The sequence below is a fragment of the Phoenix dactylifera genome, chromosome 2 (genome assembly GCF_051530095.1).
Source record: "Phoenix dactylifera cultivar Ajwa chromosome 2, Ajwa_hap1_PhDact_Kaust_v1.1, whole genome shotgun sequence".
NCBI lineage: Eukaryota > Viridiplantae > Streptophyta > Magnoliopsida > Arecales > Arecaceae > Phoenix > Phoenix dactylifera.
Genome location: NC_143191.1, coordinates 4,640,887 through 4,654,280, shown reverse-complemented (window position 1 = coordinate 4,654,280; position 13,394 = coordinate 4,640,887). Strand labels below are relative to the sequence as shown.

At 37.2% G+C, this 13,394-nt stretch overlaps 1 protein-coding gene across 1 annotated transcript; it reads left to right on the top strand.

Moving 5' to 3' along the window:
* Window positions 1–356: 356 nt before the first annotated feature.
* On the top strand, window positions 357–11,857 carry LOC120112855 (uncharacterized protein At5g49945). Its single transcript, XM_039132779.3, has 3 exons — window positions 357–1,715; window positions 10,928–11,131; window positions 11,216–11,857. The coding sequence occupies exons 1-3, from the start codon at window positions 681–683 to the stop codon at window positions 11,441–11,443; spliced, it is 1,467 nt and encodes a 488-aa protein (XP_038988707.3). The 5' UTR covers window positions 357–680; the 3' UTR covers window positions 11,444–11,857.
* Window positions 11,858–13,394: the final 1,537 nt, after the last annotated feature.

Here is a 13,394-nt window from a genome sequence, read left to right as displayed (position 1 = left end):
GTGACGCTGAGCAATAAAGAAAGTACATAAAAATAATTGAGTGTCATAGAAATGAATATTAAGATGGATGGATGATAAAATTCAAAAGAATAAATTAAAAAATAAATATATTAGGGAAGCCGTAGGAATTACGCAAACTAAGAATAAAGCCATAAAATTTGATTGAGATGGTGGATATGTATAATAAAGATACGGAGAAGCCCTTATAAAATTTATGATGATGAAAGTATGATGCAAATATGACTCGGTAAAACCAATCTTAAATAGACTGTAAAAGTCTAGAATGGTTATGAATTATGGTTAGGATGATTATAAATTATGGTTTTGTGAACGGTAATAGATTGGGCGTCAAAGCCGTTGGCCAAAGCAGGGAAGCTTGCATTGTAATAGAAAATAGAGAAAGTTTGTAATCTCCACGATAGATTATTAGAGTTCAGCCCTATTTCTGGCAAAACCAGTTTTCGTGGTAATCACAGTTGTAACGCTATTTAACGGCTGTTATTTAACACCATACGATATATTTCCTTATCATCGTAGGGCTCGGCCGAGTTACAAGAAAATATAAATACCCCCCAACCCCCTCCTTTTCTTGACAACTCCACCCTCTCTCTCTCTCTCTCTCTCTCTCTCTCTCTCTCTCTCTCTTCCCCCCTCTCTTTCGGAATTCCTCTGAAGCTATAATGGCGAAGGCGAGCCCGATCCGGTGGCCGCGGGCGCTGACCGCCTCCCTCTCACCGCGTGGCGACGCCCTCCTCCTCCTCCTCGCCCTCCTCTCCATCCTCTCCCTCATCACCCACGAGCTCTCGCGCCACTCCGCCCTCGCCGCCGCCGACTTCGAGGGCTTCGACGCCGACGACCTCGACTACGCCGACGACGACTCACACACCCTCCCCTCCTCCTCCCCCCCTCCCCCCACCTCCCTCTCCTCTTCCTCCTCCTCCTCTTCCCCCGAGTCCCACCACGGCCCCCCTCCCCCCTCCGACCCTTCCCATCCCAAGCCCTCCACCCCCCTCGACTTCTGGGACGAGGAAGAGTTCGAGGGCATCCCCGATACCCCCTCCCCATCCGACCCCACCCAATCCCCCGCCGATCCCCTCCCATCCGATCCCACCGCCGTCCCCTCCAAGCCCTCCCCCACAACTCCGCCCTCCCTCCGGTCCTACTCCATCGAGATCGCCTGCATCAGCTTCTTGATCTGCTTCGCCATCAACTACTTCACCGGCCGGCGCCAGAACGAGGCGATCGCCCTCGCATGGGCCGCCAAATTCGCCACCAAGGACTCCATATTCGATAAAAATTTCAGCTTGGTCGGCACCGGAGACGGCAAGGACACGCCGCTGCTGCTTAAGGAGGGGCAGGACGTGTTCAAGTTCTATGCCAGCGGCCGGCGATTCTGCCAAGGCCTGCTGGCCACGATGGAGCTGCGCAGCCGGCACGACCTGATCTCGAGGATGCTTGATCTGGTGTTCCCCAAGAAGGACACGATCACGTTCGAGGTGGTGATGAACGAGGATGCGATGGACCATGTCGTGCTGGCCCTTGCGAGGAAGAAGCTGGCGAAGGCGATGCACAAGGAGGCCACGGACCTGCAGCGGTTTGCCACGCTGGTGACGGCACCGCCGTCAGGGAGGAAGTGGGTTGCTGATGAGCTGATGGTGGTTTCGGAATCAAAGGAGGTCGCTGGGGATCTGATTACTGACGCCGTGCTTGATCAGGTCAGTTCTTTTCGTTATGGCCATGGATTAGACTGGTGACTTATAGAAGTTGTGTGTGTGTGTGTGTGGACCATAAAGAATAACTTATGAAAGGTAAAAGTTCATCGAGTTTTGATTCCAATTAGTATATGAGGGAAGAAATTAAATTTGACCAGATGTAACATGGTTAACCGTATGACAGGTCCGAGATCTATTGATATAGGGATATCAATTTTTTTATAAAAAAAAACAGAAAAGGTAACCAATTTTTATATAAGTATTAAAAAAGATGCAGTAAGACATGATGAAGATGCACCTAGGTGTTTTACTAGAACAATATTGTCATGATTTCCTTAACTAAAATTAAGTTTCCTGGTTCATGTTGTGACAATTAATTTTCCACCTGGCCATGTTCTGCTATAGTTATAGAGATGCGTGCTTGTACTGGAATAGTTGTTATAATATATGATGATGGTCTTGCACAGTGACGAGAGTAAAGAGTATTTGTTAGATTTTTCGTTTGAAAAATTGGAACCATGTTGTGAGTAAACGTGTCTATTAATTTTTCATAGTATTTAGTTGGTTGGCTCATGATGAGAAATGAATGGCTGTAATGCTGGTTAAACTTTAAACATGGGAGAACATTCTTGTAGGATTGCAAACTTATTATAGTGTATGTTGAGTGGGAGACTAATTGATTGCATGTCTTATCTACTTCAACTTTTTCCCCCTTATTCATCTTTTCATTGTCTAATTGAAGTGTTCCCCTACAATGTTCACTGGATAACTACATAAGAGATGTTGACTAAGATTCCAAATAAAGGATTTTCTCCAACGATAGATTCCTGATGAAATATATATGAGCTAATGTCTGTAAACTTCTGTTAAAAATTGTAGAACAATGCCTTTTATGCATATAACTTGGCAGGATTTTATCTTCTTGTCCATCAAATTTGACAATTTAATTTTGGTTGGAATTATATAGAAATCTAGGATAACTAATAAATAAAAGTTGCAGTTCTATTAGGTTATAGTTCATGAGGTTCTTTCCCACCCCCAAAGTAAGCAAATAGTTGAAGAAGAAAAGAAAATAGAGGGGCGGGTATGGGTGGCTTTTTCACCTCTGTTATATCGTTTCTTGTAAAATAGATGAAGATTGGATATATCCTTCATACCTAGTTTTTATTGTTGCTTAAAATTTGCATTTTTATTTTTTGTTCATTACTTTTTTTCTTTTTACCAGAATTGGTTTTATTCCTATTCACCATTTTTATTTTGATCAAATTGCGTCTTTCCTGATTATTGATGCATTGAACTACCAAGCATTTTCCCATACCCTTTTTCTTTTTATTTCAAAATTTTTAAAATCATTAACATCTTTTTACACGTATGCTTTTGTCATCTTAGCTTGTATTTTTCATTCTGAGAAAATGTCATGCAATGGCATTAAAGTTGACGAACATCACTAATATTCAACTACTTGTTAGTTAATTTAGGGAATAATTATGGATCTAATATACTTTAAGGTTCATTAATGTAATAAACTATTTGTTATTGCCCCATAGAGGAAGATCTTGGCTCCACCATTGCTGTCAATAACAATAATTTTAATTATTCATAAAGCAAAATATTAAGTAGAACTTTTTGAGTTAATAGACAAATGGTGTTTATAATTATAACATGCTAAAACTATTTTATGTTAGGGAAATTTTGTTAGAAGCATCCACTATGTAAGGTTTGCTTTGCATTATGTTTGTTGAAGAGGGAATTATTTAGTGAAATTTTCTTCACATCTAGCTATTATTTGTATTGATGGAACTAGTGCAAAATAAATTTCTAATGTCCTTCCTCTAATTGAATATTTAGACGTATTGATACGAAAGAGTGAAGAGCAAGATTTGAGAAAGATATCCTCAAATTCATGAGATATGAATTGGTGATGAAGAGTACAATTGTGTTACAACTTTGTATTATAAATAGTTAGAAATTTAATTCATGGGTATTTGCATATTCTTTACCATCAATATCTTGGACCTTTCCATTTGGATTTTGGCCCCATGCCTATAAATCCTCGACAAGGAATATTTTTTCTTTGAAGTTATATTTATAGTTTATGACAGTGTTTCCAGCTTGTTGAATTGATCATCTAAGTTTTCAGTTCTAATTAGCTACTCAGATCTCTTTACATCTTACAAAACTATGTATGATAACAAATTATTAATATATATCATAGATACTGTGATCCAATAAGCCTGATAATGAGCTCAGAGTAGCCTATTGCCCATTTGGTTGAGTTGTACCAAGCATGGGCCAAAATAAATAGGCTTTAGATCCAAGATAGGACTCACCTTCATGGTCTAAATTGATCTTGGGTTAGCTTGGGAAAAGCTTATGCTAGCTTCGACTTTGCCTCAGCAAATTTCCCCTCAGTACTTAAAATAATATAATTATCTATTTATATTTGTGTAAGTTATGTACATGTATATATGTGTTCATGCATGCGTACTGAATTTGTAGACACTTTGGACCATCGATTCAAGATGTAGGGCCCATATTCAGTAGAATTAAAGGCTAGTGTTTATTTCCTCAATCTTCCAAATACTTCCCTCCTTTCTATTTTGCCCTTAGCAATTGTGGACCCATCTTGACCTTAGCTACCTATGAATGGATGAATTCAACTATAAACCACCTGCTGTCATTGCTATTCCAGGCCATCTCCACCACTCCCTTCCCTTAGGAAAAAGCCCATTCCACTTGCTCCCGCATCCTCCTCTCCTCGTCCTCCTTTCCACCGAAGTTGCCAAACTCCCTCCTCGTCCTTACACTTTGCAGTCTCCACCATATTTGCCAAATACCACCTTCCTTTCTCCCTTTCTTCGCATTCGCAACTCAGAGGTAGATTGGTCTTGGCTATGACTCGGCATGTCTAAGGCCCTTATGTTTGGGCTCAAGGCTGTAAGTGGTGGCCAGTGCTGATTTATGTGTGTACCATGTGAGGCCAATACTAGCCTTGGTATAAGTAGCACAACACCCAATAAACCCTTTTTATGCATTTTTCAATTATAAAACAATTTCGAATTTTGAATATTTTAATTTTGTTATTGGATGTCCCTTATCATGGCAGTCTCACCAACACTAGCAATGGAATCCTTATACATGCCTAAACTGGGTTTGCCCTTAACTGATGATTTCAATCCAGGCTTGGGCAAGGCTTGATCAGCCTTCAACAACTTCAAGCTAGGCTCAAGTTAAAATGGTCTAACCCTTAAGCTGCTTTATTTTTAAGTTCTAAGGGTGGGTTCTAAGCTATCCAAACTTTGTATCCTCACTTTGAAAGTGGAGCTTGCTGAACAGTTACACCATGAAGATTTTGAAAAGAGAGAATTAAGCAATTAAGTGTAGTGTCAAAATATCCACCATCTTGAACAATGCACATCCTACGAAACATCATACCTCTAATAGTAATTTCTATGTAGTGAGAATGTAATGACCCTAGCAAATTGATTATCCAAATAGCAAGTTGAACTATAGTGGTATTCATGGATTCAAGACCTCCTCTATTTCCAACTAAAATGTGTCATTACTATTTGTAGTACTAGATGATAAAGATTCATTATAATAGTATGCATGCTAAGTTGATTGTGGCATGTGTAGCGATGATTCCATCAACCCTATCAACTTTCAAAGTTACTTAGGCCCCTTTTACCTTTCCCTACCCTTCTTTCCTCCTTGTTTATGTGATGATCTCTTAACCAGTTTGATGCTGCTAGATGGAAGGATAATGAGCTTAGGGAATTGCTGATAAAAATTAATCTGTTTAAACTGAGTATGACTAAATAGAACCTCATCAACTCATTACCTTCAAGAATGCTCTCTAAACCTACTATTGACGTTAATGCCTAAATCATCTTTGACTTGGTCACTGCCCTTTAATAAGGTACCTTATTATAAATTCTTCATATCTATTCACAATATATAACTTTATCCATATGGTCAAATCTTTCACTGCAAGGATTTTTAGTCTTTTGGATTTGTAAATGAGCTACTTGATATTTATATGCATAGCCAACCATTGAAGAGCGGAACCTGGAGATGTTTTTCTTTTTTCTTTTTTCTTTTTCTTTTTTTGCAGGGGGGGTGCAATGATGCAAAAAAAACTCTTGTATATATTGTGTGGCATTCCTCTCCCCTTCTTTCATTTTCTCCCTCCATTTTCTTCTGCTTCTCTTCCTATTGTTGGGTAATAATGGCATATTAACAACCCACGTAATCGATAGCTTGGTCTCCACTTCCTTCTCAAGTTGAAGATGCAAACAAATCTTTTAATATGAAAAAGCATGCTTTCCTCCATAAGTAAGCAATCCTTAGGTAGTGTGGCATGGACACGGTTACGAGAATCGGATTTCGACACATATCCAAGTGTTTGACTTGGCTAGAGGGAAAAAGAGAGATATGGAGATACATAGGATAACATATAAATTTAACTAAATTATATATTTTAAATATTAAAAAGATATTGTTTATTAAGATCATTCACTGTACATGTTTCTCATTCAATCTTTGCAATTAATTTAAGGATGTTAGCAAAATAATATTTTGCAAAGTTGCTTCAATATCCACATTCTTAACAAATCTCGAGAAAGAATAAATACTCACTCCTAATATCAGTTAGAAGATCAACTCATTATTGGAAGAGTTCAACTTTCTTCCAATCTTTGAAAGCGGATATCAAAGAACTTCATATCCAAGTATTCAATATGTATTTGACTCATATATGCATCCCACACGGATTTTTGGAGCTGGACACGAGTGTCCATGTAATACTATGCTTAGGTAGAAAGAACCCTGTAGGGTTGAGCGTAAATGGCTCATGGGAATTAGAGAGAGAGAGACAGGACTGTGTCTATGGGATTTAGTGAAAGAGAAAGTAAGGAGGAGAGACAGGAGATGGGATATGAAGCCTGGTTGTTTTGTTGCTTTTTTGGCGCAATAAAAAATTGCTCTGCTAAAATTCCTCTTTCATGGTTTCCTTTCCATCTGGAATAGAAATTCAACACATTGACTAGACCTTGTCAAGGATTCAAAAGGAAAGTTAAAGAATGGGGAAAGAAAAATGTAAATCCACGAGTATGGCATTAACAATTGACTGTTTTTTCTCCTTTAACTTTTTAAACAATTTTTTTTAACACTTCTGTTTGCCTAATTTTGAATGCAGAATTTTACTATTTATACGCACATGTTTGTTCATTCTTTTAGTTTCGAAATGTAAATAATTGAATTGTGTTTGCATATGTGTAACCTTATATACATAACCTTACACGATATTCATGTAGATATTTTTATGCATCCCTCTAGCATAATGGCCTTAAATCTTTCTGTATTCATCTTATTGGTGGATAGGATATAATATTTGGTATCAGAACTTCCCCCCAAGCTCTCTCATGACAATCACCCATCGATCTCTATTTGAGTTCCCTCTATTCAATTCGATCGTTCTATCTATCGATAGTTAATGGATCATGGTGATTTTCAATTTTTAAACTTTAAGATCATAAGTTTTTTAAAAATATCAAGAGCGACATTAATATATAATTTGCATTTTCCCAAACAAACTTTTGTCATTCTTAGGCATGTTATATATTCTTAACCCCCTCCCCTGGAAAAAGAAAAAGAGAAAACAACAAAGCAAATTTTTGGACATACCTATCAGAAAAGCTATAGATGATAGGTTAAACAAGTTGTTGAGTTTTCTAATATTTTATGGCAAGTCATAAAATTGAAATTACTAGTTGTTTAACAACATTGATAAGCAAACCTTGCTCTAAAGGCTACTTAAACATTTTCAAAATATGGTTCTAACCTTTAATCATTTCCTTCACTATCCGCTAAGTGGGAAATTAGGTCTAGAGGATATTGTGAAGTGGTGCGCCATCCTTAATGGAAGAGGTTATCAAATGATTGAACAACCGGGATCAATTTACTTATGATACTTAGTTGACATTCATAAAAAGTATCCAACTCGAATATATTCTTTCTTTTGATTTCCAAATGAATGTTCTTGTCTTGCCTTGAAGGGTGTACTAATATTTGGAATCTGGTACCAACAAGTATAATCCCTCCTAGAAAAGTGGAACAGATACTTTTAGGAGGGATTACTAGTCTTCCTAATCTTCTATTCGACACAAGAAAAGGGATTTTCCAACATTTTCTTGTGTCGTCTTGTATCGAAATAATAATGATATTTTCTCCACTCTCCTTAAGAAGGAACGTGGAAGGTCTTTAGCTGCTCAACTCTAGAAACCTCCAGTTTAACCAAAGGCTCGATGAGGCCCTCTGATAGCCTGGTCATTTCAATAGGCTGCACAGAGGTGATGGGTTCTTTGATGAATTCCCCATGTCATGGGATTTTCTTTTCCTCTTTTCTTTTTATTCCTCTCCATCATTCCTCAAGTCCCATAGGTTTGTTGATACTGTAGAACCTGACTGATTTTCTCATCGAGCGAAGGGTACAAAATTGAAATGAGATGGCATTTGACTGACGTAGATATTCTCCTTTCTATGACATTTTGCACCATGTAATATATTCATTCACTTATCTTGTTTCTTCAAAAATTCCTTGACTAAATATAGGGGGAAGTTTCATGTTTTAAACAGATATAATAGCTTCATTGCCACACACTAATTAGTCATGCGCAAGCCACATCCTCTAAATGAACACTGGAGATTCCTAGTCACAACAGCATTATGAATCCTCCCGTACACATTTATTAAAACAAATTTTGATACGTCTCTGAAACTTACATTGCGTAATTAACCCTATAAAAACATTCTCGCAGAATTGAAATACCTATGCTCTACATGATCTGATCGTTGTTTCTTTACATACAGAGATTAATCGGTAAATCACAAATTATCTCCATGAGTACAACTGTTTGAACATTCACTATAAGAGACATCCGGCATCTAATCATATGTAAGCACAGCTAGTACTCGTACATGACTAACAGGCCACCTAATCAAATCCTCCATTCACCATTCAGGCAACCACTCTATTTTCAATTCTGCAACAGCAAATAATAATATCATCCTGTAACTAACCATGATTCTTGTAATATCTTAAGATAATATTGTACCTCCTATGAAAGGCTTCCTTATGTGATATCAACCCTTGCAATACTTTTGTATCCAGATGCAGGTTAGTTCGTGAAGCTCTTAACTTTGGTGCAATGGCCTCTAATTACTCCATTCCTCTATTGGACAGCCTATTGAAACTCGCATCAGCATCTAGCATGCACCATTCTCTTCCTGATGCAACTCAACCCATTGTGCTAACTTACTAGGTTTTGTTTTTATTATTATTTGTCTTTTATAACACAGGAAATACCTGTAAAGATTTCTCTAATCACTATATCGTCTCTTTATTTCCACAATCTTCAGCAAAGGCCAACCAGACATATTTTCCTAAGAATGCCACAGAAAACACTTCAAAGCTGAAGTGGTGGAGGCATCATTTTTGAATAAGGAGATCCTCTCTACATCTAATATGAAGGGCATTTAATATTAGAACTTTTCTCTTGCTGCTAAGTGAATAGCAGCGTTTTGGATGGAAAATTATCTCTGAGGAAATGCGAAAGCTCTGAAATATGAGGAAGATGAAGGGACTTATAATTGAAGCTATGTCCATATCTATATATAATATGAAGGGCATTTGATATTAGAACTTTGCTCTTGCCGCAAAGTGAATAACAGAGTTTTGGATGGAAAGTATCTCCGAGGAATTGCAATAGTTTTGGAATGTGAGGAGGATGAAGGGGCTTATAATTGAAGCTATGTTCATGTCTACTATGGAAGAGTAATAATAAGTTGGAGGAGACCTTCGGAAGGAAGTCACTTCCATAGCAGCAAAGAAGATAGACAATTCATTTGGCTATGACCTCTGGGTTGTAATGAAATGTGCTTCTAGTGAGCATACTTGAAAATTAAAAAATTACTGGAGGCATTGTTTTCAACTTGAAGCATAGCAGAATGTGTGTGTATGTCAATCTTCTCATTGTGCAGAATGGTGTTCACATCCCTTCTGAAAGGCTCAATAAGTGTGCTTGGATGCACTTTGTGCCATCTCCTCAAGTCTTTCTCTAAAGTTGCTATTCTATAGTGATATTTTCTGAAATCCTAGTGGTTAAGTTACGAGTATTATCTCACCATAATCATTTTGCTTGGCCTCATTAGTCAAGAGAAGCATTTACTAACACCGATCTCAAAAGCTACTTTTGGCGAGTTAACACCTTTAGTTGCTTATTCAGGAGAAAGTGTGGGTGCAATGAAGTGGATATGTTAGAAATAGACAAAGTAATGAAGCTTTTAGGAAGTCGATGTGGATTCTAGATTCATAAGTGGGTGAATCACTATACATGGAAGATTGTGGCCGCTAGGATTAACGTTATTTTCATCATTACGCAGCTTTCACATGGAGGAGTCACAGTGATGACCAGAAGCATTGCAATGTCCATTATAGCCATGTTAATCATCTTTTGTCATTTTAACGTAATTGAAACATCAATGGGACTTCCTAAAACTTATAAATTTTGAAGCCTTAGAAATGAATAACTGATGGCTTTAGTAAAAGCATGAGCTCTCTGCTGTGTTGTGGATCTCAGTCTCCTTATACAATAATTTAGGAGTTGCAGTTTTTTTTTTCCTTTTTGGAGCAGCTCATTTATTAATAGGCTTGAAAAATCTTGCAACATGGCTCTGGTTGCTATCAAAACCTACTTTAGCAATGGAATGATAGAAGTAGGGTTTGCATGGTTGCTTGCATCTTTCATGGATGGTGATTTTTCTTACAAATATAACCAGCTATATTACACAGTTTCCTTTTATTTTTTGTTTTTTTGACAAATGGAATTTTACGATTTCCAGAATGAATATTTGAATTGGTTTAATAGGATTGAGCTTTTGTACATGGAAGACAGATAGCAATGCTACTAGTGAGACACATTTCTGAAACAAACTGCTGATGTCTTTAGATGTTAGGTAACATTGAATCATCTCTCTCTCTCTCTCAGACACACTCCCAAAAGAATTTGCTGCTAAACCTAGTTGCCAGTTGCTCTGCTAGATCTTCATGTGGAAATAATTTCCTTGATAGATTTGGTTATGGATAGAATTTTGTATCAATTAGTCTGTGTCAGTGCACATAATCCAAGTTGCTTCTACAACCTGTTATCTCCCAGGTTTTCGGGGAGAAGGCATTAGAGAAATTTGGGAAGTGGTTCGTCTCGCTGCATTTCTCCGACCAACAATCAGGCTCTCATAAGAAGATTCTCATGTTTAAATTTGTACTTCCAGATGCCAACAACATGGCTGACATGACGCGACTGGTTACTCTCATTCCATATTATATCGATTTGATTGGACGCTACAAACTAAGTTCTCATGTAGGTTTTTTTTGGCATATTGGTTTGAAATATGTGCTTGATTTCATGCACAATGTTAACTCTTGGTATTCATATGTGTTGCAGGCCCACTCTAAAACTGAAGCTGCTAGAGCAAAAGCAGCTCAAGAGACATTCAAAGAACTTCAAAATGTCAGGCAGGAAGCACTGCAGAAGAGAAAGGCCGAAAAGAAAAAGTTGATGGCAGATACTGAGGCCAAGCTTAGTGCTGAGGCACTTCGCAAAAGGGAAGAGAAAGACCGTGCTCGACAAATGAAGAAGTCAATGCCGAGAATTAAGATGCTCCGCTCATAGATATTCTACTTGCATGGGTTGCTGGGGCTTGTTGCATCTTTACACTTAATGCATAGCTTAAACTTGAAGCAAAGTTGTATTCTTCTGCATAACTGCTCCATGGGAACACTTATGCTGCTCTTGTTTCTTTTAATTTGTGAATTTCTAGGTCGTGGCAACTAAACCACTACCACAGGAGATCCTGTCAATGCTTTCAGCAGATTATTGGGGCCTCTAGGAGGCTGTTTCGCAGATCACCAATGCTGCTGCTTTGCATGGCTGGTCCAGTTATCATTTGAACTGATTTACGTGTGTAGTTTAGCACAACTGCTTCAGCAAATGCTGTAGTGTAGCATATTTGAATTTTGCTGTTACCTGTGGTGTGTTAGCCGAGACTCATCAATACATCAAGTATTATGAACTCATTTAGAATTATGAGCTGCATCAGCTGATTCTTAAGCTGTTAGGGCTTCTATTTTATTCAGCTTATTAGTTCTTGCAGTTAGCATTACCAGATCACGGCGGCATGCTTCACCAATGTACTCGCTAGGAGTTTGCTGTCTACTCTGAGAACCTTGGAAAGGCAATGCTTCAGCAGTGTACTCACTATGGAGTTGGCTTGGATGGTAGACTAGATAATTGTCTGCTGTGTTACTGTCTTGTAATGCCTATATGCTACTTGAGAACTTCTGTGATGACCACAGATAACCATGATCATTTTCCCTGACTGATTATCTCAAGAACTTATGGTGATAATCATCTAGAGTATTATAAGCCGTATTGGTCAGTATATAATGCAAGCTTTGGAGGTAGAGCTTTGTTGTCCTCCCCATTTTCCTTTTTAACTCCACCCTGTTCATTTATACCAAAAAGAAGAAACAAAAAAGGGAAAAAAATCTTGCCTTCTTGTGGAACACACTATTGATAAAGCAAACAAACAATTCGTTCCACCAACTTCGAACCTTTTCGCCTATCAACCGACGATCGGGCAGGCTATTCATTTAATAATACAATTAGCCTAATTTGTGAATGTCGGTGAAGTAAAGAAATGCAGGATGACCGAAAAGGAGCTTATGGAAATTTTATCATATATAAATCAAAATGAACTTTTGATCAACCATGTCAGATATAACAAAACTAGCATCATTTCTTGCTTTTTTTTCTTATAAGTAAGGCTAAAGTCAAGCAAAAATAATTGAATGAAAAAAAAAAGAAGAAGAACACCCCTCTTTCGGACTAGCACTCCTATCTTTCCTCTTTTTGAAGTAGATTTATCAGCTCCATGAGTCATTAGAAAGAAGGTGAAAGGCCCACCACTTCCACTTTTTCATTCATGGCCTATTTATTTGATTGATCTCCCTTCGTATTCATTTGATCTGAGGCTGAAAAGAAAGCATTCATAAAAAGAAAGGTTCTTTTATGCAATGCATAACGGGCGGGCCTTCTGTGGATTCTTGTGGCATTTGTCTTCTTTTATATATTTCATTTTCTTTTTTTAATAAATGCATCTCTATTGGTTTGTTTGGTTAGGGTAGGAAATCATTAGAAAAATGATTGTGAAAGAAAAAAAAAATAAGCATGTTTAGTTGGTGGAAAAATTATTTAAAAAAATGGCATCAAAAAAAGATAATTATGATTGATTAGAGGTAATCTTATATGGAAATACTGCTAAATTTTTAACATGTCTTTAAATAAATAATTTAGATAATAACACTTTATTCAGTCCATTCGGTAGTCATTTATGGTCCATTTATATAAATACTATCAATATCAGTCATTTTGAATATTGAAATATATTTAGATAAGCTAATAAATATTTTTAAATTAATTAAACATATATTAGAAAATATGTTTCTTCTTACAAATAAATATATTAATTATTAATAAATCACATGTTAGATTTATTGATAATCAATAAATATTTGTCAAATTTTGTTAATAATTAATATTTTTAATAAATATCAATATATTT